Below are 26,138 nucleotides of genomic sequence, written 5' to 3'. Positions count from 1 at the left end.
ATAATCCAACCCCAAACAAGTTCCATCATTACTGATCACCATAATATTTTCTCAAACCCTAAACCGACACTCATTAACCCTAGGGCTTTGATAAATGGTACCCCCACCCCCTCAGTAAATAATAATAAAATAAAAAAAAGAAATGTGATCTAACAGTTTGCATATTAATTCAAAATTAACATCGAAAAGTTCTCTCTCTTGATTGAGCACTCTCTGAGACTATATTCGATAACTAAAGTATAAGGCTGATTGGCTGATCAAATGGATAAGGATGTTTGATCAGAGTTAAATAAAAGGGAGCTTCTACACTATTGGGACGAAATTTCGGAAATCGTAAAACTGAATTTCACATGAAAACAGTGGTATCTACGTATTCCTTGTATTTTTAAGATGATTATATCCAAAAATTACGAAAATCAATACGGTAGAAAATTATTTATTATTTATTAAAGAAAATAAATAATAGAATTTGATGAAAATGATCGTAACACACAGCAGAGTTCAAAAGGAGGGTAATTTTCTGTTTCGATTTAAACAAGATAGCGGCAATTTTTCATCTGCTACCACGATTAGAGTTGTTTTTTTTTTTTTACTAATTCAGTAATATTCAGGTAATTTCGATTGCATAATTCGGAAGCTAACATTATCATTTATTAGAATTGACAAAAAAAAAAGAAGCATTAGAAACCATTGTTTTTTTATCTAAAACTATTGACTACAAAATTTCATCCTACTAGTGTAGAAGCGCAAATAATAGAGTTGAAATGATAATTGTTAGTGAATATCACACACATATCTTCATAATTAAATTCAGAAAATACAAGTATACTTTGATTTAAGTTTTTTACAATTATTGGTCATTTGTAGTTATATATATAAACTAGACTGGGTGCCCAGCGTTGGCTGGGTGTTTGCAGGTGTGTGTTGAGCAAAAAAAAAAACAGGGGGCAGGCAGGCTCAAACCCATGACGTGAAAGCAAAAAAGACAGTGGAGGTGTGTATGGGTGTTGGTTGAGCAAAGAAAGGAAAATTGCGAGCGCAAAAAAAATTTTAAAATAGGAGTAGTAAGTAAGCTCGAACTTGTAATGCACCAGACAAAAAAAAAGAGGCAAAAAAACCCCCCAAAAAAGCGGTCTTATCGATGCGTCTACTGCTCTTGTGACATCATGGCCGGTCGAAAAACGTCTTTTATGTGATGTTGTTGACACGAGGTTTGAATGATTTGCAAAAAATGTCAGCAAAAAAAACGACCCTCCTTGTAGAAAAGTGCCCAGTTGAGGGTGAAGGAATTAATGTTTTTGGCCAATTTTTCGATATCTGTCGTCCGAAGGGTCGAGCTTCAAAATTATACTGATCTAGTGAAAATCTGTCACCTCTGTCGAAAGTTTTAGGCAGACATACAAATATACATTACATACATACATTTAAACAGACAGGTGAGATTTATACAATAGAAGACTATATGTCTGTCTGTCTGCCTGTTTCCATATTTTCAAACTATCTCTTCTGAAACTAAAAGTCGAAGAGCAGTGCTATGGCCTCAAATGATGGGATTTTTTATGGATCATTCTTTTATGGGTCTTTAATCAGTTAAAATAGTTTTAAGGGGTCAAAAATGGGTCAAAATTGAAAAAAAAAAAAATCGTTAAACATTTCGTATATTCATCTTTGTTTATTTTTAATCAGTTCATATGTGCGTCATGTTGGTACAGTGGTAACGTCACCAGCTTTGAATGCTACAGTTTTGCTTTCGGTTTCGATTCTAGCTGATGGCACCCAAAATACTTTTAGTTTACTTTTGAAATCATGACTATAATAATATATATGAAATCTGGACACATTAAAATATTAGGTTGGTGCAAAAATAATGTTGTTTTTTGACATTCCACTTCCTGTCAAAAAGATAACATTATTTTTTGCACCAACCTAATATCATATTTAAGTATATTTTACAACTGGGCAAAGCGCCCCCCTCCTGCTAGTTATATATATATATATATATATATATATACACACACTTTTTTATTATTATGTAAATACAGTCATATCTTGCTACGATGTGCAGACCGTTTCAATCATATTAGATATCATCAGGCAAGAAAAATTAAGGTACAAAAACTAAAAAGGTTCCAGACCTTTTTAGTTTTTGAGGAGAGAAAATGTGCCATGAGTGGCGATGGGCAACAATTAAAGTTCTCCTCTTTAATTATTGCCCATCGCCACTCATGGCAAATTTTCTCTCCTCAAAATTTGAAAAGGTCTGGAACCTTTTTAGTTTTTGTACCTCAATTTTTCTTGCCTGATGATATCTAATATGATTGAAACGGTCTGCACATCGTAGCAAGATATGACTGTATTTACATAAAAAAATTTAAAAAAAAACAAATATAATTTACTCTCCTATGATTGAGCACTATCAACGACCCTTGTTGAAGTTAAATTATTTTCAATTTTTGGATATCTTCCCACCGGAAAGAAATATATATATATATATATATATATATATATATATATATATATATATATATTTAGCAACAATGGTAATTAGTAAAAACCTGCAGAGCAAATATGCGTTTTATTTTTTTATTACCGTTTTATCTGTTTAGTTACACATGTTTTGGTTACCGAATCGTATTAGCGATCCGGTAACCTTGTCAGACTAAAACATATATATATGTGTGTGTATATATATATATATATATATATATATATATATAAAAATATTTTTATACTTAAAGACACAAGTGTTTCATGCTTTTGCAATCATCAGTGTTGGAAGTGAAGATTGTTACACGTTAGGAGATTCGAACATAACTACAAAGCTACCTTTGACTCCATTTGCTAGCAAACATTTCCAACAACCACCACAAAAATTAAGGGAAACTAACAACTATAAATGTAAAATACAGACACAACGTTAAGAAAGTCAATAGTGATCAAATGACCAGAAATTGTGATCTCACACAAAGCCAGCTTTTTTTTTTTTTTTTTTTTTTTTTTTACAAAGAAGGCACCACATATCAAGGCCTATAGCCACCCGAGGATAAAGGTTAAAGAGTGTATTTTCAATGGGGCACTATCATAGTAATCGTTAGAAGTATAAATTTGGTAAATTGGATTACTTAAGGGGAATGGCTCACCAAGAACTTGTTTACAATGGACTTGAAGACGACCATATTGTAGTCAGTTGGAAAGCAGGAAAACGGAAGAGAGTTTCACAGGTGTGCAGTTCTAAGAAAGAAGCTTTGTTCATGGAAGCTACGTTTAGGTTTAGGCACAGATAAAGAGTGGGGGAAATTATTGATAGTGTTGATAGCTCTCAGTCTTTATTTCCAAGACAGTGCTCAACTTAAATAACTTTCTTCTTAAAGGGGCTAATAACAGATATATATTTATTTGTTTATTTAGACAGCATTATAATTAAACATAACAGAATTCATCTGCTTTTATTCTAGGAATTTTTCTAATTATCTTTATTTTTTGTGTGAAAAGCAAGAAAAAAAATTAATGAACGCTTTGTAGTATCACTAGTATTTTCAACTTTTGTAACAAAAATAAAAAAAAAAGAAAAATGAAGAAAAAGCTGGAGAAAGACAATTTAAAAAAAAACAACGGATATAAAAAGAAATTTAAAAAAAAAAAAAAAAAAAAGAACCAGGGCAGTTCCAGAAGAAGGTTTACAATTTAAAGAACAGCAACATGGAATGATGTTCAGAACCTGGTTATGAATAGTGTGTGAGAAAAAAAACTGCTTGAAATTCATAATTCTCTTGATAATGTTGAAAATGACAAAATGTTGAACAAAGAATGGATTTGAAAGAGGAGAATTCATTACATATTATTTGAATTATTCTAATCTCATCTTCAGGGGTCATTTTTACAACATTTTTACAACATTTCGGACAGTGTAATGTCCAACCTTCTTCAGGCGTATCATTTTAAACTCTTAAATCTGCAATAGAAAAAGAACCGTTTATTTAATCTACGGGAAAGCGTGCTCTCATTCTGTCAGCCATGACTGAGTAGAAGTCCTAAATAATTTGCAATTAAGTAATTTTGAGTGTCGCCTGCACTGAGGATTGAACCTTCAACTTCCAAAAGCAAGTAACTTACAATTGAATTTTACCAAGTACTTCATCCATTTGTGTAAAGACCTGTGGCTTGTGGATAATGTACTCAACATTACAAATGTGAGTTACTTAGGACTTCTCCCCAGTCATGACTAATGAACCAAGAGCACGCTAACCCAGCAGATTAAATAAAGGGTCCCATTCAAAATTCCATGGAGGTTGTTTATTTATGACTTGTATTTATCTGATTTTTTATTGGTTTCGTTTTGCATTCGATCCAAAGAGAGTATGTTTAGAATTATGTGGAAGTACTTTTTTTATTTTATTTTATTTTATTTTTTTTTATTACATTTTCACCCCAAACAAGGCAAACTGCCACTTTGGTGTAGGGGGCTACTATCAGGAGTAACAACTACTGGGGTACTATGTTGGGATTTGGGCAGCAAGATGTCGGTTCACATTACACTTGAACTTCTGCACGTCAGTACTGTTGGGGAAGCAGGGACCTGGAATGGAATTCCAAAGTCTAGCGGTTCTGGGGAAGAAACTATTGGAGTAGAAAGATCTTTTACATCTAGGGAGCTCTACAGTGTGGGGGGTGGGATTTAGCACCCTGTCGGGTTTGTCGAGGGTGCTCACGTCGTGGGGACACAAGTGCTTGCAGTTCGTCAGAGCATTCACCACTAAAATACTTGTAGAACAGGCAGAGGGAGGCAACATTTCGTCGATGGGACAGAGGCTGAAGCTTAGATGCCAGCTTAAATAGAATGTGCTCTAATGAACTCCTAGCACTTGTGCCCCCTTACGAACAAACTTTCACAAAAAATACTCGATTTCTGCAACCGCTATCGACAATTTTCCCCACTCTCTATCTGTTCTTAAATCTAAACACAGATTCCATGAACAAAGCTTCTTTCCTAGAACTGCCTGCCTGTGAAAGACTGTTCTATTGGCCTGCTTCCCGGCCGATTACAATACGGTAGCCTTCAAGTTCAATGTAAACAAGTTCTTGTTGAGCCCTGTCCTTAAATAATCCAAATTCTACCCAATCTACACATATTAATGATTACTATACTACCACCTTATATTCATTAATCTTTATCCTCGAGTAGCCTTTGGGCCTTGATATGTGGTGATACACCTGAAGAAGGTTATGAGGTTACATGATTGAAAGATTAAAAACAGTAATCAAAAAAAAAAAAAAAAAAAAAAATACAAATTGCGAATCCTCTTTTGAAAAAATTAGAAACGTAATCTTATATAAGCAACCGCTAAGAACAAAGATTAAATAAAACCCTATCAAGAATATGCAGCAGAAAAAAAAGAAAAAATTGAATTTGAGCCGCGTCATTTTTCCCTTAAAGAAAATGCAGGAAGCAATTGGCTTTTATTCAGCTTAGAATCAATCTATCGGGTGGTAGTCAAGTTTCCACACACGCAAATGGGCCAGCTTTGATTGAAAAAAAAAAATTGGAAATAGTTGAAAAGTTTTGCTCCTTATCGTGTCATTGTTCAAGAAAACTCAGTTCAAGAAAACTCTCAATTAGTTTAGAAATTGCATCAAACAACTAATGAACAAATTTTATGTTAATTTTGGTAAATTTTAAATAAATTCGCTGATTTTCTATCACAGAATAATTTTAATAATTCTTTCTTATTACTGACTCTGTATTACTAAAAATGTATTTATTAATGAAATACAGAACTAGGAATAGTTAGTTGTGATTTATCTCAGCGATAAATTAACTTTGCACTCAAAATTCTTTAAAAAAAATTTTTTGTAAATAAACAAAAAATAAATTTGAGAAAGAAATTAAAGAAAGCAAAATATGGTATTATTAAAAAATAAAATTAAAAAATAAAATTAAAAAATAAAGTAAAAAAATGAAATCAAAAATAAAATTAAAAAATAAATTAAAAACAAAAAGTAAAAAATGAAATTAAAAAATAAAAGTAAAAAAAATGAAATTAAAAAATAAAAGTAAAAAAATGAAATTAAAAAATAAAAGTAAAAAAATGAAATTAAAAAATAAAAGTAAAAAAATGAAATTAAAAAATAAAAGTAAAAAATGAAATTAAAAAATAAAAGTAAAAAATAAAAGTAAAAAATGAAATTAAAAATAAAAGAAAAAAATGATGTTAAAAATAAAAGTAAAAAACTCAAAAATAAAAGTAAAAAATTAAATTAAAAAGTAAAAAAAATGAAATCAAAAATAAAATAAAAAGTAAAAAATAAATTTAAAAAAGTAAAAATAAATGTAAAACAAATAAAATATAAAAAAGTAAAAAAGAAAAAATGAGAAAAAAAAAATAATAAAAGTAAAAATAATAAAATAAACAGAAACATGAAAAAAAAAGAAGAATACAAAAAACCGAAAGTAAAATAAAATAAAAATTCAAAATAAAATTTTGTTTAAGAAAAAAAGTAAAAAATGAAAATAAAATACAAAGAATAAAAATTAAAAGTAAAAAATAAAACTCTTTCAAACAATAAAGTTTAGAAAAAATGGCAGAAAATTTCTAACCCATATTAATTAATGTGACTAGAGTTAATTTTTCATAGGATAATTTTTAACTTTGGCATGAAATGACGAATCAATGACGAAGAAATAAATTTTCAAATTAGCCAATCTGATATGGCAGCATCATTACATTGATTTCCTTTGTTTTATAAAATAAAATAAGAAATATTTTCATATCAGATGATCAAATCTTAAAATTCAAAGAGCAGTGAAGCAAAAGAAAACAACAGAAAATACGAAGGCAGAAGAAACGGTTTTAGCTGAGCAATTGTTGTTCGGGACCAACGAATTATGCCTACCACGAAAACTGAGCAAAAAATTCAACTTACCAACTTTGGTTCGCTTTAGTTCTGCATTCTCTATAGAAACAAAAAATTTGCTTTTTAAATTCAATTTTAGGGTTGAACAAAGAAAAAAAAAAAGAAAAGAAAAACGTGTGCAATCAGGAAGACAACATTTCCACATAAAATTGTTTTCACTATTTTAATTACAATTGTCAAGGTTTGAAAATCTTTCGTGACATTTTCATCCACAGCGTTGAGCCACTGGAGGGGCATGGGCCATCCACAACTTTGTAGATGCTTTTGTAACGAGGAGTTCTTTTTGGGGGGTTAGGGTGCTGGCCCCATGTCGAATCTTCCCAGAAGGTGCATATAACACCTAGCCTGCCTAAATGATCACCCATCTTGTACTGAGCATGCTTAATGTTGCTTAACTTTGGTGATCTGGTGAGAACCGGTGTGTCAACGTGATTGTGCTGTACTTTCTACCATTCATCAAAACTTTGCTTCCCCCCCCCCCATCGAGTCTGAGTCTCCAATGCAGTTCAATTCAAAAAAGATGCCTTTTTTCCAAATAATGTTTGGAAAAAACCGAAAGTCTTTTCTTCTTTATTACCACATATCGTTTAAGTTCACCCATAGATTTTCTTGATTTTCTTTTGTCCAAATTCAACTGATGGATTAACAATTCTAATAAAAGTATTCTAAAAAAAAAATTTCTAAGAAATTATGTAACAATAAAGTTTCAAATTTCTAAGACATTATTTACCAGAAATTATGTAACAAGAAATTTCTCGATTTTGATGAAATTGTGTAACAGAACTTGTGTAACAGAGATTACCTAACATGATATTTCTAAAGCATAATAACCACAATTATGTATCGGAAGTTATGTAACACAAAAGTTCTGTGTTTCTGAGAAATTATTTAATCAAATTATGCGATACACATTATGAACTTTTGTAATCGACAGAAGATGTATAACAAGAAACTTCTTATAATTTATTTATATCCTCATCTTTATAGTTGTTGTTTCACAACGTTTTGGCCAACTGCTCCTCTGGCCTTCGTCAGGTGGTAACCGCGATGGGATAGGAACTCCGAATCTCCTAACTGCATTCTCAGCAATTATTGCCATCCATAGTTGTTTTTTGTCTTACCACGTTTTGGCCAACTACACCTCTGGCCGGCTTTGGGTAGAATTGAAACCGCTATCTTCAGACAATGCTCACCTGGAACCATAGAGTTTCAACATCTTTGTCTACTGCACCATGGGCCCCAAAGAAATTTCTAAATTTCTAAGAATTATGTAAACGAAATTATGTACCAGAAATTATGTAACAAAAAGATTTCTAAGAACTTATGTAGCAAGAATTAGGTACAGAAATAACAAGAAATAAATATTTACAATTAAATAATTAGTACCAACAATGGAAAAATTAAGTTTTAAACAAAATAAAAAAAAAATATTGAAAGAATCGTTTTTGTTATCAGAAAATAGGAACAAATTTTCTAATTCCGATACCCTAAAAAGTTCTGATTTTTACGATTCCTGATTCGATTAATCATCCCAATACTAATAAGTAACTACCCATCTAGATACGATTAGGTATAAGAATTCCAAATTTCAGACTAGAATTCTTAGCAGAATACATTGTGCAACGGATAAAAGTGTTGTTTAACAATGAGCCCTAAGTGACAATTTTTCAGAACTTCAATTTTTACTACAAAAATTTGATAATTACTAAGGACAACAAATAAGTACTATGGCACCCCTACAAATTCTGACAACGGACCAGTAACCAGTTTTTGCTATCAAGCAGTCTGGAGCTGAGACTCAGAGCGAGTGGGTCGTAACCTTACTTTATCCTTTCAGTTGAGCGGAGTCCCACTCAACCAATATACGTTTCTATATTTTCAGTTAATATATATTTCATTTCAAGCCTTCTCATTCTTCTTTCAACATTTAAACCACAACTAAAATTGTCCCCAGGATACGTGGTGCAACAGATAAAGGTGCAGTTTAACAATGAGCCCTAAGTGAATATTTTCCAGAAGTTCAATCTTTATGTAAAAAATCAATAATTACTAAGAATACCAACAAAATAAGTACTTTCATCGGGTCATGGCTGAACGAATGAAAATAATTTACTCCGATGGATTAAACAAAGTTGGAAGCATAATGTGATCAGATTGATTAGAAATTACTTTAGCGTCAACAATAAGTAAACAGGTCCGACCTTTCTTCTCCTCACCACTAGCAAAGGGGGAGGCAACAACAACTTAATAAAATGGACCTTGTCCAAATTTTTGTGGTGTTCTGAACACCAGTTCCAGAACGAGAATCATTGGGAGGCAGCTATGAATAAACGAGAGTCCCCAGAGATGATTTTGGATGGAGTGTCCTTAGTCTCGGAACGGCTGTGGTTGGTCAAGCAGATAGGGCACAATTTTACTCTTGATTTGTTGATTTGCATTCGAAAACAAACATTTGTTTGATCATCATATACAAAACATTAGACCTCTCCTTAAAGAGGGAGGAGTGCAACACCAATTCTGCAATCAGGTGTAAATGATAATGCAGATGCTGAAATCAACACATTGATCCGTCCCGCGGCCCTCCGTGGCCCGGGTGACAAGATCAAAGTGTAGTAGATGCTGCAAGCAAAGACTAGCTATGACTAGCAAAGACCATATGTGGGGGTAACCCCACATATCTGAACTTGGTCAATGTAAGGATCACCCTACAGACCACAGTTACTATCCAGCTCCCATTTCCCACCTCTCGGGAGCTGGATCCCCCCTTTCCCTCCCTCTCTCTCCACATTAAAAAACGGCCTTGTGCCTAATTTGCTCAGTGGGGAAGCAAATAAATCAAATCTGTCCCGCGGCCCTCCGTGGCCCAGGTGACAAGATCAAAGTGTAGTATCTGTCCCGGCAGATACTGCAAGCAAAGCCCATATGTTGGGGTAACCCCACATATCAGACCTTGGTCAATGTAGTGGCAACCCTTCATACCAATTGTCACTATCCAGCTCCCCTACTCCCCGGGGAGTTGGTCCCCATTTCCCTTTCACTCCTCACTTTAAAAATCGGCCTTGTGCCTAATTTGCTCGATGGGGGAGCAAATAAACACACACATTGATCTGTAGTGATTGAAAATTGGTCTCCCTTTGCACTCCCCTTTTTTATACTTTCAATATTTTTTTAATGCTGTCATACCAAAAATTTTTGTTGTTTCTAACAGACAAATAAATAAATACAACAATCATCATATTCTCCACAATAATTACTTCTATTCGATAAATGGTTCCCAACCTTTTTTTACATGGTGGCTCACTATTAAGTATATTTAAATTTTTGTGGCACACCTATTATAAAAATAGTATTTTCTACTCATAAAGCCTTTTTACAACAATGAAAAACAAAGATTATATAAGGAGAATTTTTATTCTCATAAATCAACGTATCCTGTATTCAATATTTGGTATAAAATAATAATCGTGAATGTCGGTGGGATAGTTGTGCCTGGTGTTTTTTAACTACTGCTGCAATATGTTGGCAAATGTGAGAGAAAGACTCTTAACTCTTTTTTGATATTTTTAAGTCTTTCACATTTTTTTATTTTTAATGTTGTTTAGCTAAGATATTCTCAGTTTACATAGGAATGAAGTTGAGAACTGCAGATTTTGATGTTTTTTTTATTTTATTTTAGAGTTGGAATTGAGTTGTCATCATGATTAAGAAATTAAATGTTTTTATTAAACAAAATGAAATTAAATGGCTTCTAACTATTATCTCTTCGTGGCACACCAGTAATCATACCGTGGCACAGTGGTTGGGAACGACTGTATTAGATATTATTACAAAGACAGTATTAAATAATAATGATTATAATAAATAAGCAATAATATGTTTAAATAAATCAGTTCAATAACAATTACAAAACTGCAAACAACAAAAACATAATACTACTCAGAAGAAATAACTCCACTCAACTCCAAAATTTGCCACAGTAGTTACTTCCCTTAGATGTTATTACTAAACAATACAGAAGGAAAGATGATCTGAATATGCATGTGTGCATAATTAAACAATTATAATTACAATCGTAGTGAAACCTATAATTATAAATAAATATAATTAATAAAAATATTTATACATAAATGATAAATATTTAACAACTAGCAGAACCCGTGGAAATTCCACAGAATGAAAAATATATTTAATCAACAAATACATTTTGATGAAGCTGGTATTTTTTTTGAATAGTGCAAAAGATTAGTTTTTTGGACAAAAAAAAAAAAAAATCAATAACACACAGCAAATATGAATTTTATTAACATTTCTATGAAAATAACGCCCATTGTATTTGAAATACATAACTGATCCAAACGAGATAAAATAATAAGCACTAGCAAATACTCAGGGCGTAATATTGTGCTACATAGTTCAATACAAATAAAATTACATTGTAAGAGGCAATCAGTAATTTACTGCTTCAGTTCAGTACCTCTTATTGTTCTTTTTGTTTTGCCCTGTTTTCTTTTAATGTTCCCTTTTTCATGTAACGTTTCGCTGACTTCTTCCTCAGTGAAGAACCACTGCACATCAAAAAGTGTCTGTTTAAAAATCTGTGAAATATCCACAAAATTTAACCAAAGATTGCGGCAAAAATTTCTCCAGCACCATATACAAAACTATGCAGCTGATGATCCCTCATAATGCCATGAACACGATGCAAGCTAACACAAGACCATTTTCAGCCATAACTATGCACATAGTGTTGTCACAATTTTGTGGCAGCAACGTGAACAAGGTTAAAGATAAATTTTAAACTCCATTAAGAAACAATATGACATGATGAAAATTTTCTTTTTCAAAAAAATAAAAACATTTTTTAGTCCATCATGTTCTGTCTCCAACATAAAACATTTTAAAGGAAATTAGTCATGAAGTTGAAAATTTGGGTTAAAACGAATAATTCATTGATTTAAAAAAAAAAAAAAAAAAAAAAAAAAAAAGAGATTTTTATTTATTTATTTATTTTTTCCAAATCAATGAATAAATATAAAAATCTCTTTTTTTTCAAATTCTTTTTAATCCAAATTTTCAAGTTCATAACTAATTTCCTTTAAAATATTTTGTTGGTAATAGCCAACAGCATTAACCTAGGTGGGTTGAACTGGCTTCCCCGAAGGAGGAAGTGTCTAGGGAATATTAAATTAACAAGTAATCCCCAATCACATGGATATCCTAATTAGGAGAGATAATGACGTTAAGTTTTTTTGCAGTTCTTGCATGAAGGTGCTGAGATTCTCCTACATACAGTGTCTGGTATTCTCAAATGGTCACCCATCTGGTACTGACCAAGCTCAACTTTGTTGCTTAACTTCGGTGATCTAACGAGAACCAGTGTGTCAATGTGATTGTGCTGTATTTTATGCTGGTAATAGAAACAATGTAGAAACTTGCAAAGCTATTAAGCTATTAAGGTTCTGGAGAAGTTCTGTTAATTAAGGGACACAATTGGAACACAGGGTGGAGCAGGTGCTTGTTTATTGCAATAGTATAATGGAGGTTAGGAAACTTCTGCTGTTACTAACCCACGGAGCTTATCAGGCGTGTGTGATGCAGTCTGATGCTGTGCAGAAGTGAAACCTGGCCAACGAGAGTTGAGGACATGCATTGCATGGAAAGAAATAATACAAAAATTGTATGAGGGATGTGTAGTTGTGTAATTGTGAGCCTTAAAGAGAGGCTTAGATCTGATAACCTCAGAGAAAGATTAAATCTGGACAGTCTAGGTAGATGTTTGCAGAACAGGAGACTTTGATGATATGGTCACATTTAAAGAATGGATGAGATTTTTTGATGTTAGAACAGGTGAAGTATCGGGTTATAATCCATCATCAGTGATGATACAATAGAATGAGATGACGGATGTGTAATGTGAGCCTTAAAGACAGGCTTAGATCTGATGACCTGAGAGGAAGATTAAATCTGGCCAGTATAGGGAGACATGTGCAGAACAAGACATTTTTTATGGTATGGCCATATTGGAAGAATGAATGAGAGTGATTGCGTCAGAAAATGTACAAGGTCCCTTCAATAAGTTTCCAGACTTTTTTCGCATGGGCACTTTTATTGATAGTACACACATGAAACTCTAATCCCTTTCGAAGTAATCTCCTCCGGCTGCAATGCACTTGTATCATTCCAACAACTTCTGCAAGACCCCGTGGAAGTCCTCTTGTGTGAGCGTGTCAATGACCCTGATCAATAATAGGAATTCTATTCTAGTATTAATGGAAATTAATATTTAAATTAAAAAATAAATAAATAAATAAAAAAATATTTAAATTAAAAAATAAATAAATAAATAAAAAAACATTTAAATTAAAAAATAAATAAATAAAAAAAAATATATTTAAATAAAAAAAATAAATAAAAAAAAAATATTTAAATTAGCACAAATAAATTTTTATACATTCACTGCTACCCTGTTATTTGCTGCTTGGCAGCTGACGTGGTTTTGCATACCTTGTTCTGTTATTACGGCATACTTTTAGTGTTTCTTTTTTTGAAAAAGAGACGTACCTTTCAAAATTATGAGACATTTACCATCCTCGTTAAATTAAACCGAAAGTGCATATTTATTGATTTATTTGTAGATAATTTTGAAAAAAGATTTGTTTGTTTTTGTTCATACGTCACGTCAACATCTCGGTTATTATACATTGCTAACAATCTTCTTATATAAAAGTGAAATTGTCTGTCTGTGTACATTTCTCTACCAAACTACTCTGCAAATTTTCAGTCTACAGACTTGAGATTTGACATAAGGGGTATTGAGATTTGAGAAAATATTTTTAGTTGATTTACATCATCAATGATCTGATCCCCATCTGGCATCAATTGAAATGGGTGGCTCTCGTCTAATGGAAGGTCCATGTTTTGATAAGCTTCTGGGTTTGACCTTTACCCATGACCTGAAATGGAATATGTACATTAAGTCAGTTGGCAAGGTCGCTGGAAAAATGGTAGGATCCTTCTACCGCTCCAGAAGATATTTCACCCCTGATGCAATTCTCTATCTGTATAAAAGCCAAGTACATCCAAGGATGGAGTACTGCTGTCACATCTGGGCAGGAGCTGCTAAAAACAGCCTATCCTGCCTTGACAGAGTACAAAATAGGCTTTGTGGCCTAGTGGGGGATGCCCTTTTCTCTTCCCTGCAATCTCTCTCCCAAAGGAGAGACGTTGCGAGCCTGTCTTTGTTTTATCATTACTACCATGGCAGGTGCTTATCTGAACTCCAATCTCTGGTCCCCCCTCGCCAGTCTTTCACGATAAACACCCGTCTAGCTGAAACCACTGTCAAAAATTTTCCCCACTCCTTATCTGTGCCAAAATCAAAACGTAGATTCCATGAACAAAGCTTCTTACTTAGAAGTGCACGCCTGTAGAACTCTGTTCCGGATGCCTGTTTTCCACCTGACTACAACCTGGATGTCTTCAAGTCCAATGTAAACAAATTCCTGATGAACCGCCTCCTTAAGTAAGACACTTTATCAAATCTCCAACACTAACATACTGTACACACAATAACCCTTATCCTCGAGTGGCTTCCGGGCCTTGATAAGTGGTAACTACCTTGTAAAAAAAAAAATAATTGGGAGCCAGAAATTTGGCTGTCAGGGGTCAAAGTTTAACGATGTGGTTTTTAAAACTCTACCAAACTCCTCCACAAATTTTGGGTCTAAACACTTGAAATTTTAGATGTAGGTTACTTGGATATCGGTCAAACTTTTTAATTTGATTTGAGCCCAAAATAATAAATGTTAAGGGGTCAAAATTAGGGTTAAAGTTAAAAAAAAAAAAATTTGACCTCTGCAGTCTCTACCAAATTACTCAGACAATTTTTGGTCTAAACATTTGAAATTTTACATAAAGTGTATTCAGACATAGGGCAAGCTTTTTAATCAGATTTTGGCTGAAAATTTTGCTGCCAAGGGGTCAAAGATCATTTGACATTTGCGGTCTCTAGCAAACTATTGAGCCAATTTTGGGTCTAAACATTTGAAATATTACATAATGGGTATTCAGACATGCAGCAAGATTTTTAATCATTCTTTGGGCGAAAATTTGACTGCAAGAGGTCAAAATTGAAAGAGTTGACCTTTGCAGACTCTACCAAACTCCTCCGCCAATTTTGGGTCTAAACACTTGAAATTTTAGATGTAGGTTACTTGGACATGTCAAACTTTTTAATATATATATATATACAAAGTTATAAACAGTACATAGGGCCCAAGCAAAGCTGGGCTGAACTGCTAGTAATAACAATATAACAAAGAAAAGTAGAAAAGTAGGCAAATTGTATTTTATGAGCAAAGAAGAGAGAGCTTAATCTCAAGAAGTGATAATACAAATAAAGGAAGAATTGCTTTCACGTTTCATAGACACAAAAAATATTCCCTTGTTTTTAATATTTTTGTTGAGAGGTGACGTTTTTCTAGAAATAATTCTGACGAGAAAAAATATCAAGGAAACCAATGCCAATATACTCTTTGGATTCATATGATGATAAATATTTTTGTGACCAAAATAGTAATTAATCGATAAGTCCACACAAGCTTTATTTAGAAATTCAAGGGGGGGTTACTTTATTTTCTTAAGCAAAATTATACAGCAACATCAGGTTGACACACCGATTCACGAAAGTTAAGCAATGCTAAGCCTCGTCGGTACCAAATGGGTGACAATTTGGAACTACTAAAGCAGTGTATGTAGATGGAAGGTCAGGTCAGGTTAATCTTCCCGCTTCCCAACATGTGTAGTAGGGGCATGCACACACATTAACAGCCATTTGAAAAGATGATGGAATTTGACTGCAGCCGCAAAATTAGTGAAGTAAAATTTATTTCACATATATATATGTTTTAAGAGGGCGATCATTTGAAAATAATTCAAACCACATATACATGTTTCATCATCTCTAGGACTGATACACACACACACACACTAGCTGTACTTGCCCGATAATATTTATTTGCAATTTGTTCTGATTTTCTTTTTTAAACTATGTCGGTTTTCACAAATATATTTTTTTTATTTCAATTAAAACGAACTCTGCATCGATTATACTAAGTTACCTCCCTTTTTTCAATTTTTTTTTTTTTTTTAAAATCAATTTTCACCCCAAACAAGGCACAGTGCCACTTTGAAGTAGGGGGCTACTATTGGGGACATAAGTTGTAGGAGCATTATGAAGGGAGATGAGTAGCAAGATGTCTGTTCACATTACACTTGCACTTCTGCATGTCAGTACAGTTAGGAAAGCAGAATTCCGGAAGGGAGTTCCAAAGTATAGCAGTTCTGGGGAAGAAACTATTGGAGTAAAATGTTTTCTTACACCTAGGGTTCTCTACTGTGAAGAGGTGGGATTTAGCTGCTTGTCAGATTTGTCGGGGGCAGTCACGTCGAGGGGGTACAAATGCTTGTAGTTCATCAGAACATCCACCAATAAAATACTTGTAAAACAGGCAGAGTGATGCAACATTTCGTCGATGGGACAGAGGCTGAAGCCTAGATGACAGTTCAGGACCTATCAGGTTGGTGACTCTCTTTTGAACCCGGTCCAGGAGCGAGAGACAAGCAGCAGATGCACCAGCCCAAATATGACAACAGTATTCCATACATAGGCGAATGGATGGCCTTATAGAGGTACAGGATACTTTCAAGTGTAAGTAGTTTTCTAGCACGGTAGAGAGAATCCACCTTCTTTGCAGCAGCCTTGGCAATGCTCTCAATGTATCTATTCCAGTTCATGTTCCCTGTAAAGGCCGAGGAGTTTTAAGGAAGTACTTTTAGATAATGTGTTCTTGGCCATTGCTATTGGTGGTAGTGAAGGCTTCTTGTAGTAATTGAAGGAAATGGCTGCCATTTGAAAATAATTTTGACCTGGACAAAATATTTTCTGAAAGGAATCAAATGGTATTTTATTTTTCTTAACAACACGCGAAGAAAAACCAAGATCAAATATTGATTTTGTACAAACGAAACAACCAATTGTCGAGAAATCAGAATAGGGAGCGGCATTACTTCTATAATGGAACTTATAAGATTGTAATTTTTAGTAACAATTAGACCTGACAAATTTAGTGGCTGCCATAGAAAGGATTATATTTCCAAAATAATTGATCAGATTAAATTCAAATAAAACCATAGGGAAAACATTAAAAAAAAAAAAAAAAAAAAAAAGACTCAAATACATAGGGAAAACATTAGAAAAAGACTCAAAACGCTCAAAATGTTCACAACAAAAAAATAAAGCAAACAAACACCGTGGACATCGAGGCTGTGTGTCTCGAAAAATCATTTTGACAAAAGCATGCACTTGAGAGCACAATGAAGTAGTTATCAAATGTACCATAAGGTCATTTGAATAAAACTTATAAAACCTGACAGGCACTTATGTGTGAAAAAGCAACAAACACGATCAATTGTTAGAAAGAAAAGTTGAAAATACGATGTTCGAAAGGTCATTCTTGATAAAAGGTTACACAGGTGTAATGAAAGTCTGGCCTATCCAGTGAAACAATAGTGGCTGAATGAAACACTCCTACGATGTGATTGCAGCGACACTGCCATCTACAAAAGGGTGTTTCAGGTGGTCAGAAATGATAATCAAAAAGGATATTGTTGTTGGTTGATAACTTAGGCTCAAGAAGAATCAACTCGTTGAATTCCTGTGCATGCATTTCTCTCTTAAAACTCAATCATCCATAACTGTCACTGAGAATGAAGATATATTGTCATAATTTTATATATATCATGGCGTCATCATTTTTTTTTTTTTTTTTTTTTTTTTTAAACACAGCAGGAATACATCAACATTACCAATCAAATACCAATTTAATATAACAAATTAATATAAAACAAATTGTAATGCTTAACTTGTTTCATTGAAAATAACAGTGGAGAAATTAATTTTTGGGGGTGGTTAAAGGGTGTGGGTGTGTGTGTGTGCGCGCATGTACACTATATATTTCGGCGTATAAAATAACCATAATTATATATGCTGTACATTTTGCCATACAAAGGCGACCCTCAGATAAGACAAGGTGCAAAATTGGAGCAAATTTTAATAAATTTATCATATATCGGTTGTATAAGACGACTGCTAAATCACAAAACCATGTGTTTGTTTAGCCAAGGCCAGAGATTGCAACATCTGGTATCTAATGAAATATTGGTTTTTAAAAGATGATTTTTTGTTTTAACTTTAAAGGTTGTTTTATACGCCGTAATATACGGTATATAGAATAAATACACAGAGTTTCTCATTTAATTCCAAGCAGAAAGAGCAATGGATCTAATATATGAACGCCAAGAAAGTTTTTTTCTTTTTGCATCAAACCTAAGATTCTGGGTCAAAGTAAACAAGGATTCTCATTCATTCTCAAACAACATCAGTGATTGCTAATGGGCATTTCAGATAAACTCTAACCATAAATCTAATCCTAATATTCTGGATAAAAAGTTTCAGAACTACCATATATTTCGGCATATAAGGCAATCATCAGATAAGACGAGGTATAAAATTAAAGAAAATTTAAATAAATTCATCACATATTAGTTGTATAAGACAACTGCTAAATTACAAAACCATAGTTAGAAGTTGCATTACCCAGTTTTTTTTTTTTTTTTTTTTTTTTTTTTTTTACAAGGTGGTCACCACTTATCAAGGTTCGGAAGCCACTAAAGTGTCTACTTAAGGGGGCGGTTCATCAGGAATTTGTTAACGTTGGACTTGAAGATATCCAGGTTGTAGTCAGGTGGGAAGCAGGCAGACGAAACAGAGTTCCAAAGGCGTGCAGTTCTAAGAAAGAAGCTTTGTTCATGGAATCTACGTTTTGATTTAGGCATAGATAAAGAGTGGGGAAAGTTTTTGACAGTGGATTCAGCTAGACGGGTGTTTTTCGTAAAAGACTGGCAAAGGGGGACCAGAAATTGGAGTTCAGACGAGCACCTGCCATGGAAATAACGATCTTATGAAATATTGGATTTTAAAGATGATTTTTTTAACTTTAAGGGTCGTCTTATATGCCGAAAGATATGATATATATATATATATATATTGTTGAAAAGCACAGAGAGTTTCTGTTTAATGACTTTCTTTTTGATTTTGTTCCCAATTTATGTATTAATCATTTTTGTAGTGTTATTGAATCTTTGTATGTAGAATCCATGTTATGTGTTGTTGCTTTGTTTTTGCTCGTGCTTTCTACTGAAACATTAGTCGTCTTCAGGCTCTTGTTTGTCTGCTGGGTTTACAACGCATTACTATTTATAGAAAAGTACGTTTAGGGAGACGTGATCATGTGTTTAAGGCATATCCAATTGGATGCATATACAATATTTAAACAGGTGTATTAAAATTACAATAAAAAAAAAAATTAAAAAATTGTAAATTTTATTGTAATTTTAATGCACTTGTTTAAATATCGCACATACATCCAATTGGATATGCCTTAAACATGTGACCACATCTCCCCAAACGTACTTTTCTATAAATAGTAACATGTTTTTAACCCCAGCAGATAAACAAGAGCCTGAAGATGCCTGATGTTTCAGTAGAAAGCATTAGCAAAAACAATGCACCAACACGTAACATACGGATTTTATATACAAACATTAAATAGTACTATGAAATGATTAATTTGTAAATTGGAAAAAAATTAAAAAGAAAGTCGTAAACAGAAACTCTCCATTCTTTTCAACAATATATATATCTATAACATAAAGCTGAACGTGTGTGTGTGTGTGTGTGTGTGTGTGTGTGTGTGTGTGTGTCTGGTCACGAATAGGCTCCTATATGGTTGACTATTTTAAAAAACTGATTACATATAATGATAGAAGATGTATCGAGGATCAGGAATGGGTATGTTTGATCTGGCAGAACGGTGGTTCATAAAAATTGTGGGTCTGCGTTTGCGCCTGGCCCCTAAAAAGTATGGAAATAAAAAAAATGAAAAAAAAAAAAATGAAAAAAAAAAAAAACGTTTACAAGGGTTTTTGATATAGATGTACATAAGAATACCTTGATAAGTATGTTTCAACTTAAATAGGGATGGTATAATAAAACTGTGGGGTCTGCATTCGTGCCTGTACTCCATGGAAATATGGCACAAACTTTAACAATGACTTTTCATATCTATTTGCGCAAGTATACTTTGATAATTATGTTTCAGTTTGAAGAAATATGGTATAATAAAATTATTGGGTGTTCGTTCGCGCCTGACCTCCATAGAATGGAAATATGTCACAAAGTTTAACAAGGTTTTTTAAAAGAGGTGAGGGTCCACAATAACACCTTTACTTTAATCTTAATTCACGTTAGCTTTTATATATATTTTGAGTTGAATCATATTGTGTTGAATAAATTCACCTCATAAATTCACGTTCTTATTAAAGTGAAAGCCAAAAAAGGTTGGAACTTTAGACAATCCACGACACAAATTTCGCATAACTGTTTTTTTCCTTCTCCACTTGCATGTGACACTCTTTTGAAAATAGATAAATAGATAAATAATAAAAAAATAAGAACGTTACTTGTTATTGTGTCAAAAGAAGGAAAAAATCCTGCTCACGTGATTACGTGTCTTTTTAAAAACATTTACATAACCTTTTTATTTTTATTTATATATCTGTGTAAGCTTTTTTTGTCAGTGTACTAGAAGAAATTCAGTTGATTACAACCCTTTCTGCGTGTTCTTTACATTACAATAATACAACCCTGAATCCGACGGCGCAATACTACACCGTTCAATACTGTAAAACTGAAACGAAGCTGTTCTGCTTGAAAAGGGCGCCATTTTCTTCTTATTCATATTTATATCAATTCTTTGCTTTAAAAAACTAAAGTAATTACGTGTTTACTTTTTTAATATCCCATTTTGCTGTTTCGGATTATTTTACTAAAGTAAGTAAAGCTTCATTATTTTTCAAAACTGTTTTTGTTTCTTTGTTTTTCGATATTTCGTCGATATTATTTAGGAAGAGTGTTTAGCAGAAAAGCCAACAAACGACTACCCGAAAAAATAAATATACAAGAAATAAATGTTACCATAATCAATAAAAGTTCAGTTCATGTTTTTTTTTTTGTTTGGAAATAGTTTTTAATGCTCTTTACTTGAAATAATTTTAGCGAACCGAAATTAAAATGAAATTTGAGGCGATAACTACTTAAATTAATTTTTATATAAACTACACATGCCATAATCGAATATTCCTCAAGCACAAAATAACGGAAAACATTAAAATGTTTATAAATATTCCATACGTTGACAGAACTCTCTTAAATTGTTAACACAGAATGCTCTATTCTACAGCATATGTTCTAGATGGCCTCCATTTAGCTTTTGTTTTTTGGGGGGGGTCACCCTGTATATATATATTTAAATAAGAAAGGTCACCAACAATTGCTATGTATTTTTTAACATTATTTTATTATCCCGTCTTTTGATTTTTCATATAAAAAGGTATCATATTTAGATCATTGTAATAATGTTTTGAAATCATTGAAATAGTTTTTCACGCATTTCAGACGTTCTGTGTAGCGTCCTCTTCAGAAATTATTCAAAATATATTTAAAATGTGTTCAGAATGTATGAAAGCATTTTCGCAGTCCATTTTGGTTACATGTTTCCCCAAGAGGATGAAATGTCTGTAAATAACACCAAATATCTTCATGGGTGTGTTCCACTCCTCCTACCCTTCTTATTGGGGTCAGACTATGGTCATTCCTTCTTTTGCTGCCCACTCTCTCTTCTCCTTTTCCTATTTTTTATTTATTTTTTTATTTTTTATTATTACTTGGGTGGAAGTGAGGGCCCGCATTGGTATTTGGTCAGGTGTGTGTGTGTTTGTCCTTGTGTTGGCTTGTAGAATGTATATGCCTAATATATATAAGAAAGCAAATGTGATACAAGTTCGTTTGTAATGTGTGTGTGGTGGTGGTGGGGGGGGCAGTTTCTCTGAAACAGGGGTAATCGTTAGAGATGTTTCCATTTAATTCTGATTTTGATTTTTCGGATTTTTAGATTTTAGTTTCTTTCTATTGTGATTTTGTTTTAATCTTAGTCGAATGAGGCATTCATAATATTATGTTTGTTTAAATAAAAAGGCTTATTTATAAATAGACATAGGCGATTTTTGTTTGTCTCCCCATGTGGGCAGGGCCAGATCCAGGATCGCTTTTTAGTGTAAGGAAGATCTTGCTCCCCAGAAGGGAGGGGACGCCTGGAAAGGCACAAGTATAAGAATGATCATTATCTCAGTCATGAAGGGTTTCTCCTCCACTGACTGAGGGTAGGAGGGGTGGGCGCAGTATTGGAACAGATACTACACTGTGGTTCTAGCTATATTTTAGTGTTGTAGGTGTCGAGGTAAGTTACTATTATTTAATGTGTTATACTAGAGGTAGGGGGTGCTGTGCCTGTGTGTGAGTGTGTGTTTCACCCCCCCCCAAATGTATTGGTTCTGATTTAGGTGTGGGGGTGTACATGTGTATGAACGTGCATGCAGGTGTGTGTGTGTGTGTGTATATATATATATATATATATGACTTTCACTATACTGATGAAGTCCGAAGGATTGGCGGAAAATTATGTACTTTTATAAAAAGTTTTTCAATTTTTTTTCATAATAATAGTTTGTATTCCAGCACATCACGAAGAGAAAATGAATAAAGAAAAGTTATAAACTTTTATAACTTTCGTATTCTTTTTTTTTATACATATATATATATACATATACTAGCAAAAGTACCCGTCATTGACTGGGTTCAAAAACAGCCTACAGAAAATGGACTCTGATTTATGAAAGTATGATAGGTTATGAAAAGGAAAGGTTGTAAAGAGATAGCTTCGAATTTAGGGGTATCAAAACCAAAGCAAAATATGATGAAAGTAAAAATAAAATAGATAAACACCATAATTTATTATACCATATCTGTTCACACTGAAACACTTATCACAATATTCTGTAGATCTATATTAAAAAGCCTTGTTAAACTTTGTGACATATTTCCGTTCTATGGAGGTCAGGCACGAATGAACACCCCATAATTTTATTACACCATATTTCTTAAGACTGAAACATAATTATCAAAGTATACTTACACAGATAGATATGAAAAGTCTTTATTAAAGTTTGTGCCTATTTCCATTCTATGTAGGCCAGGCACAAATGCAGACCCCACAATTTTATTATACCATCCCTATTTAAGTTGAAACATACTTATCAAAGTATTATTATGTATATATATAAAAAACACTTGTAAACGTTTATTTTTAATTTTTTAATTTTTTATTTCCATACTTTGTGGACCAGGTGCGTACGCAGACCCCACAATTTTTATGAATTATCATTATGCCAGATCAAACATACTCATTCCTGTTTCTCGATACATCTATCATTATATGCGATCAGTTTTCTATAATAGTCAACCATATAGAAGCCTATTCGTTACCAGACACACACACACAAACGTTCAGCTTTATATATATATATATATACACACACACACGCAGGGTGACCCAAAAAAAACAAAAAACATAGAAAGTATATCTAGAACGGAGAAAAAAAGGCCAAAGACCCCTGTGTTTTGATGTGATATTTTGGATAAAATAAACTAGTTATGACCAAAGTTTCATTTCATTCAGACAAAATACTAAGAAACGGAACCTAATTAGAGTTGGGGCCCCTTTATTGGGGGTCACCCTGTATATATATATGAACCAAGATGGCTGCCGGAACAAATACACGATGCTGTCTTTGATGAATTTTCTTTTTCTTTCTTGGTTAATTATATATTTATGAAAACTGTAAACTTTTTCCTAACTACATCCTAACCCTAACTACATGCTAACATGTCGATAAAAAGAAAAGCTAAAGATTGTCAGGATGCAATTTAAAAAAAAAATTTTATGTTGTTGGCGCATATAGCTGATAGCGTTCAAGGAGACGGTCTGACATATCCGGAGTCAGATTGTGGTTGCTGTATAAGATGATATAATACAAAACCTGAAATCGGCAATGAGGTCAGTGTATCGCTGAAGATCTCCTTAATTAAAGATTTTGATTTGTAGGACCTCCTAAGAGCAATTATTTTATTCAACTCTCAAATTTAATAAAATAATGAATAAACTATCAGCTTAGAATCAAATACTTTTGGAATTGATATATACCAACTAAATCAGTAATAAATCTAAATTAATCATATATATTTTAAATATAATTATCTACAGGCATGTGTTCTGTCGTTATATGATTTGTCAGCATAGCTGAACTTAGCAAGATTCGAAACCAGGTTCAGCCATGCTGATAAGTTGTATAATGGTGAAACACATGTCAATGGATGATTATAATTTTTTAAAAAATATATGTCGCTTTCCATCTGTAGTCATCACATTGGTGAGAGAAAATTATTCTTAATTAGCATTTAGGTAATGCTTACTGTTTAAAAGCATCACAGACAAAAAATAAATTGCATGCATATACACACACGTCATATATTTTATTCATTTAGAAATAGTAGACAGTTTGGAAATATCACAAAAATAACAAACTACGCATGCATGGTTCCCCGCTGGTACTGCATGAGAAATGACGCCACAAAAAATAGTAAAGAAATGATGAATGTGAGAAGTGTGAAGGGCCAACGTTGCCTTCACATTTTCGCCAAGTTTCAGAAAAATCTAATGGATGGAGCAAAGGTTATGGGGTAAAAAGTGTCATTTTTTGCAATTTGGAGGCATTTGTGACCCCTTTTGAGCTCCTGAGAATGCCGAATTCCAGTGAAAATGGATAAAGGATGCAGTTTCATGCCTTAAGACATGTATATTTGAATTCAGCACCATGGAAAACATATGTATTATATACGATTGAAACCAAAACAATGCATTATTACAAAATAAACAGACATTTATTTTGTTTGAAATTCATAAATATATTTCGGAGGAAACCTTCATCTTCAGCATGTTTTTCTCCTTTTTTTGCCATGTTGTTGATGGGACAGAGAATCAGCAAGTAGAAGTCCGTTTGTTGTTTTTACGGTAGTTTTTTAAATCTTGGAACGGTGAATTTCGCACCGTTCTGAGATTTAAAAACATACCGTAAAAACAACAATGGACTTATACTTGCTGATTCTCTGCTCCAACAACAACATGGCAAAAGAAAAAAAACAGAATAAAAAAAAGAAAGACATACTGATGATGAAGGTTTCCTTCGAAATATATTTATTAATTTCAATATAAATTTCAAACAAAATAAATGTATGTTTATTTTGTAATAATGCATTGTTTTGGCTTCAAATGTATATAATACATATTTCATTTTATTCAAACTCAACCAGCGTTTCTAAGGAACAAAAATCTTAACGTAAAATGATAATGATTTTTCTCTTGCAACTTCCAACACTACAGGAACCCAACAAGACAATTCCTACGCAAAGCTGCTGCACTCACCATTCCAAACTCGTACTGCAGTGTGTTTTCATACAAGAATACGCATATTTCCAAACCTTTCCATAAAAGCTATATTTTCTTCTCCTAGACTTACTCTCTCCCCAACGTAATCTCATAATGGTAGTAGCAAATATATGCCCCTCTTTAATTTTAGTCCTCCGATAAAACTAAATCACCAGTTCTTCTATTAACAGTAACATTTAGCTACAAAACCACCGGGTAATTATTCAATTTACTAACTACATAACATTACAGAATATGGAATGCTTCCTTTCAATTCTAAGTTCAGCAGATTGACAAAATGGCACTTGGACTAATACCTTAGCGTTATAACCAGTCGTTCTTCGATTTAGAGAATACTATTTCTGAACATGGAAAAAACTTTGCTATCAGACATGTTACCCGAAACACAACCTTTTACTCACAACATAAATTTATTTTTATTTTTTATTTTTTTACAAAGGAGTAACCACTAATCAAGGCGAGAGGCCACTCGAGGATAAGGGTTAATAAGCGTACAGTGATCAATGGGACAATGTCGTAGTAATTGTTAGTAGAGTAAATTTGGTAAATTGTATTACTTAAGGGGAACGGCTCATCAAGAACTTGTTTACATTGGACTTGGAGACAGCCATATTATAGTCAGTTGAAAAGCAAGCAAACGGAAAAGAGTTCCACAGGTGTGCAGTTCTAAGAAAGAAGCTTTGTTCATGGAATCTACGTTTAGGT

At 33.0% G+C, this 26,138-nt stretch overlaps 1 protein-coding gene across 18 annotated transcripts in view; it reads right to left on the bottom strand.

Annotated features, from left to right (window-relative positions):
• Positions 1-26,138, bottom strand: part of LOC145256327 (uncharacterized) — a 288,407-nt gene that overhangs the window by 18,469 nt on the left and 243,800 nt on the right. For 12 of the 18 annotated variants that reach the window (XM_080115098.1, XM_080115092.1, XM_080115089.1 and 9 more), the window contains one exon: positions 6,922-6,951. The exons of the other annotated variants lie outside the window; for them this stretch is intronic. In XM_080115098.1, coding sequence (XP_079971224.1) covers positions 6,922-6,951 — 30 coding nt within the window. The remainder of the gene's footprint in view (positions 1-6,921; positions 6,952-26,138) is intronic. 18 annotated transcript variants of the gene reach the window in all.

Source organism: Euprymna scolopes, chromosome 32 (assembly GCF_053919585.1).
Source record: "Euprymna scolopes isolate OS-2025 chromosome 32, ASM5391958v1, whole genome shotgun sequence".
Lineage (NCBI taxonomy): Eukaryota > Metazoa > Mollusca > Cephalopoda > Sepiida > Sepiolidae > Euprymna > Euprymna scolopes.
The sequence above is the reverse complement of the archived record's forward strand: the minus strand, read 5'-3'. Positions and strand labels throughout refer to the sequence as shown.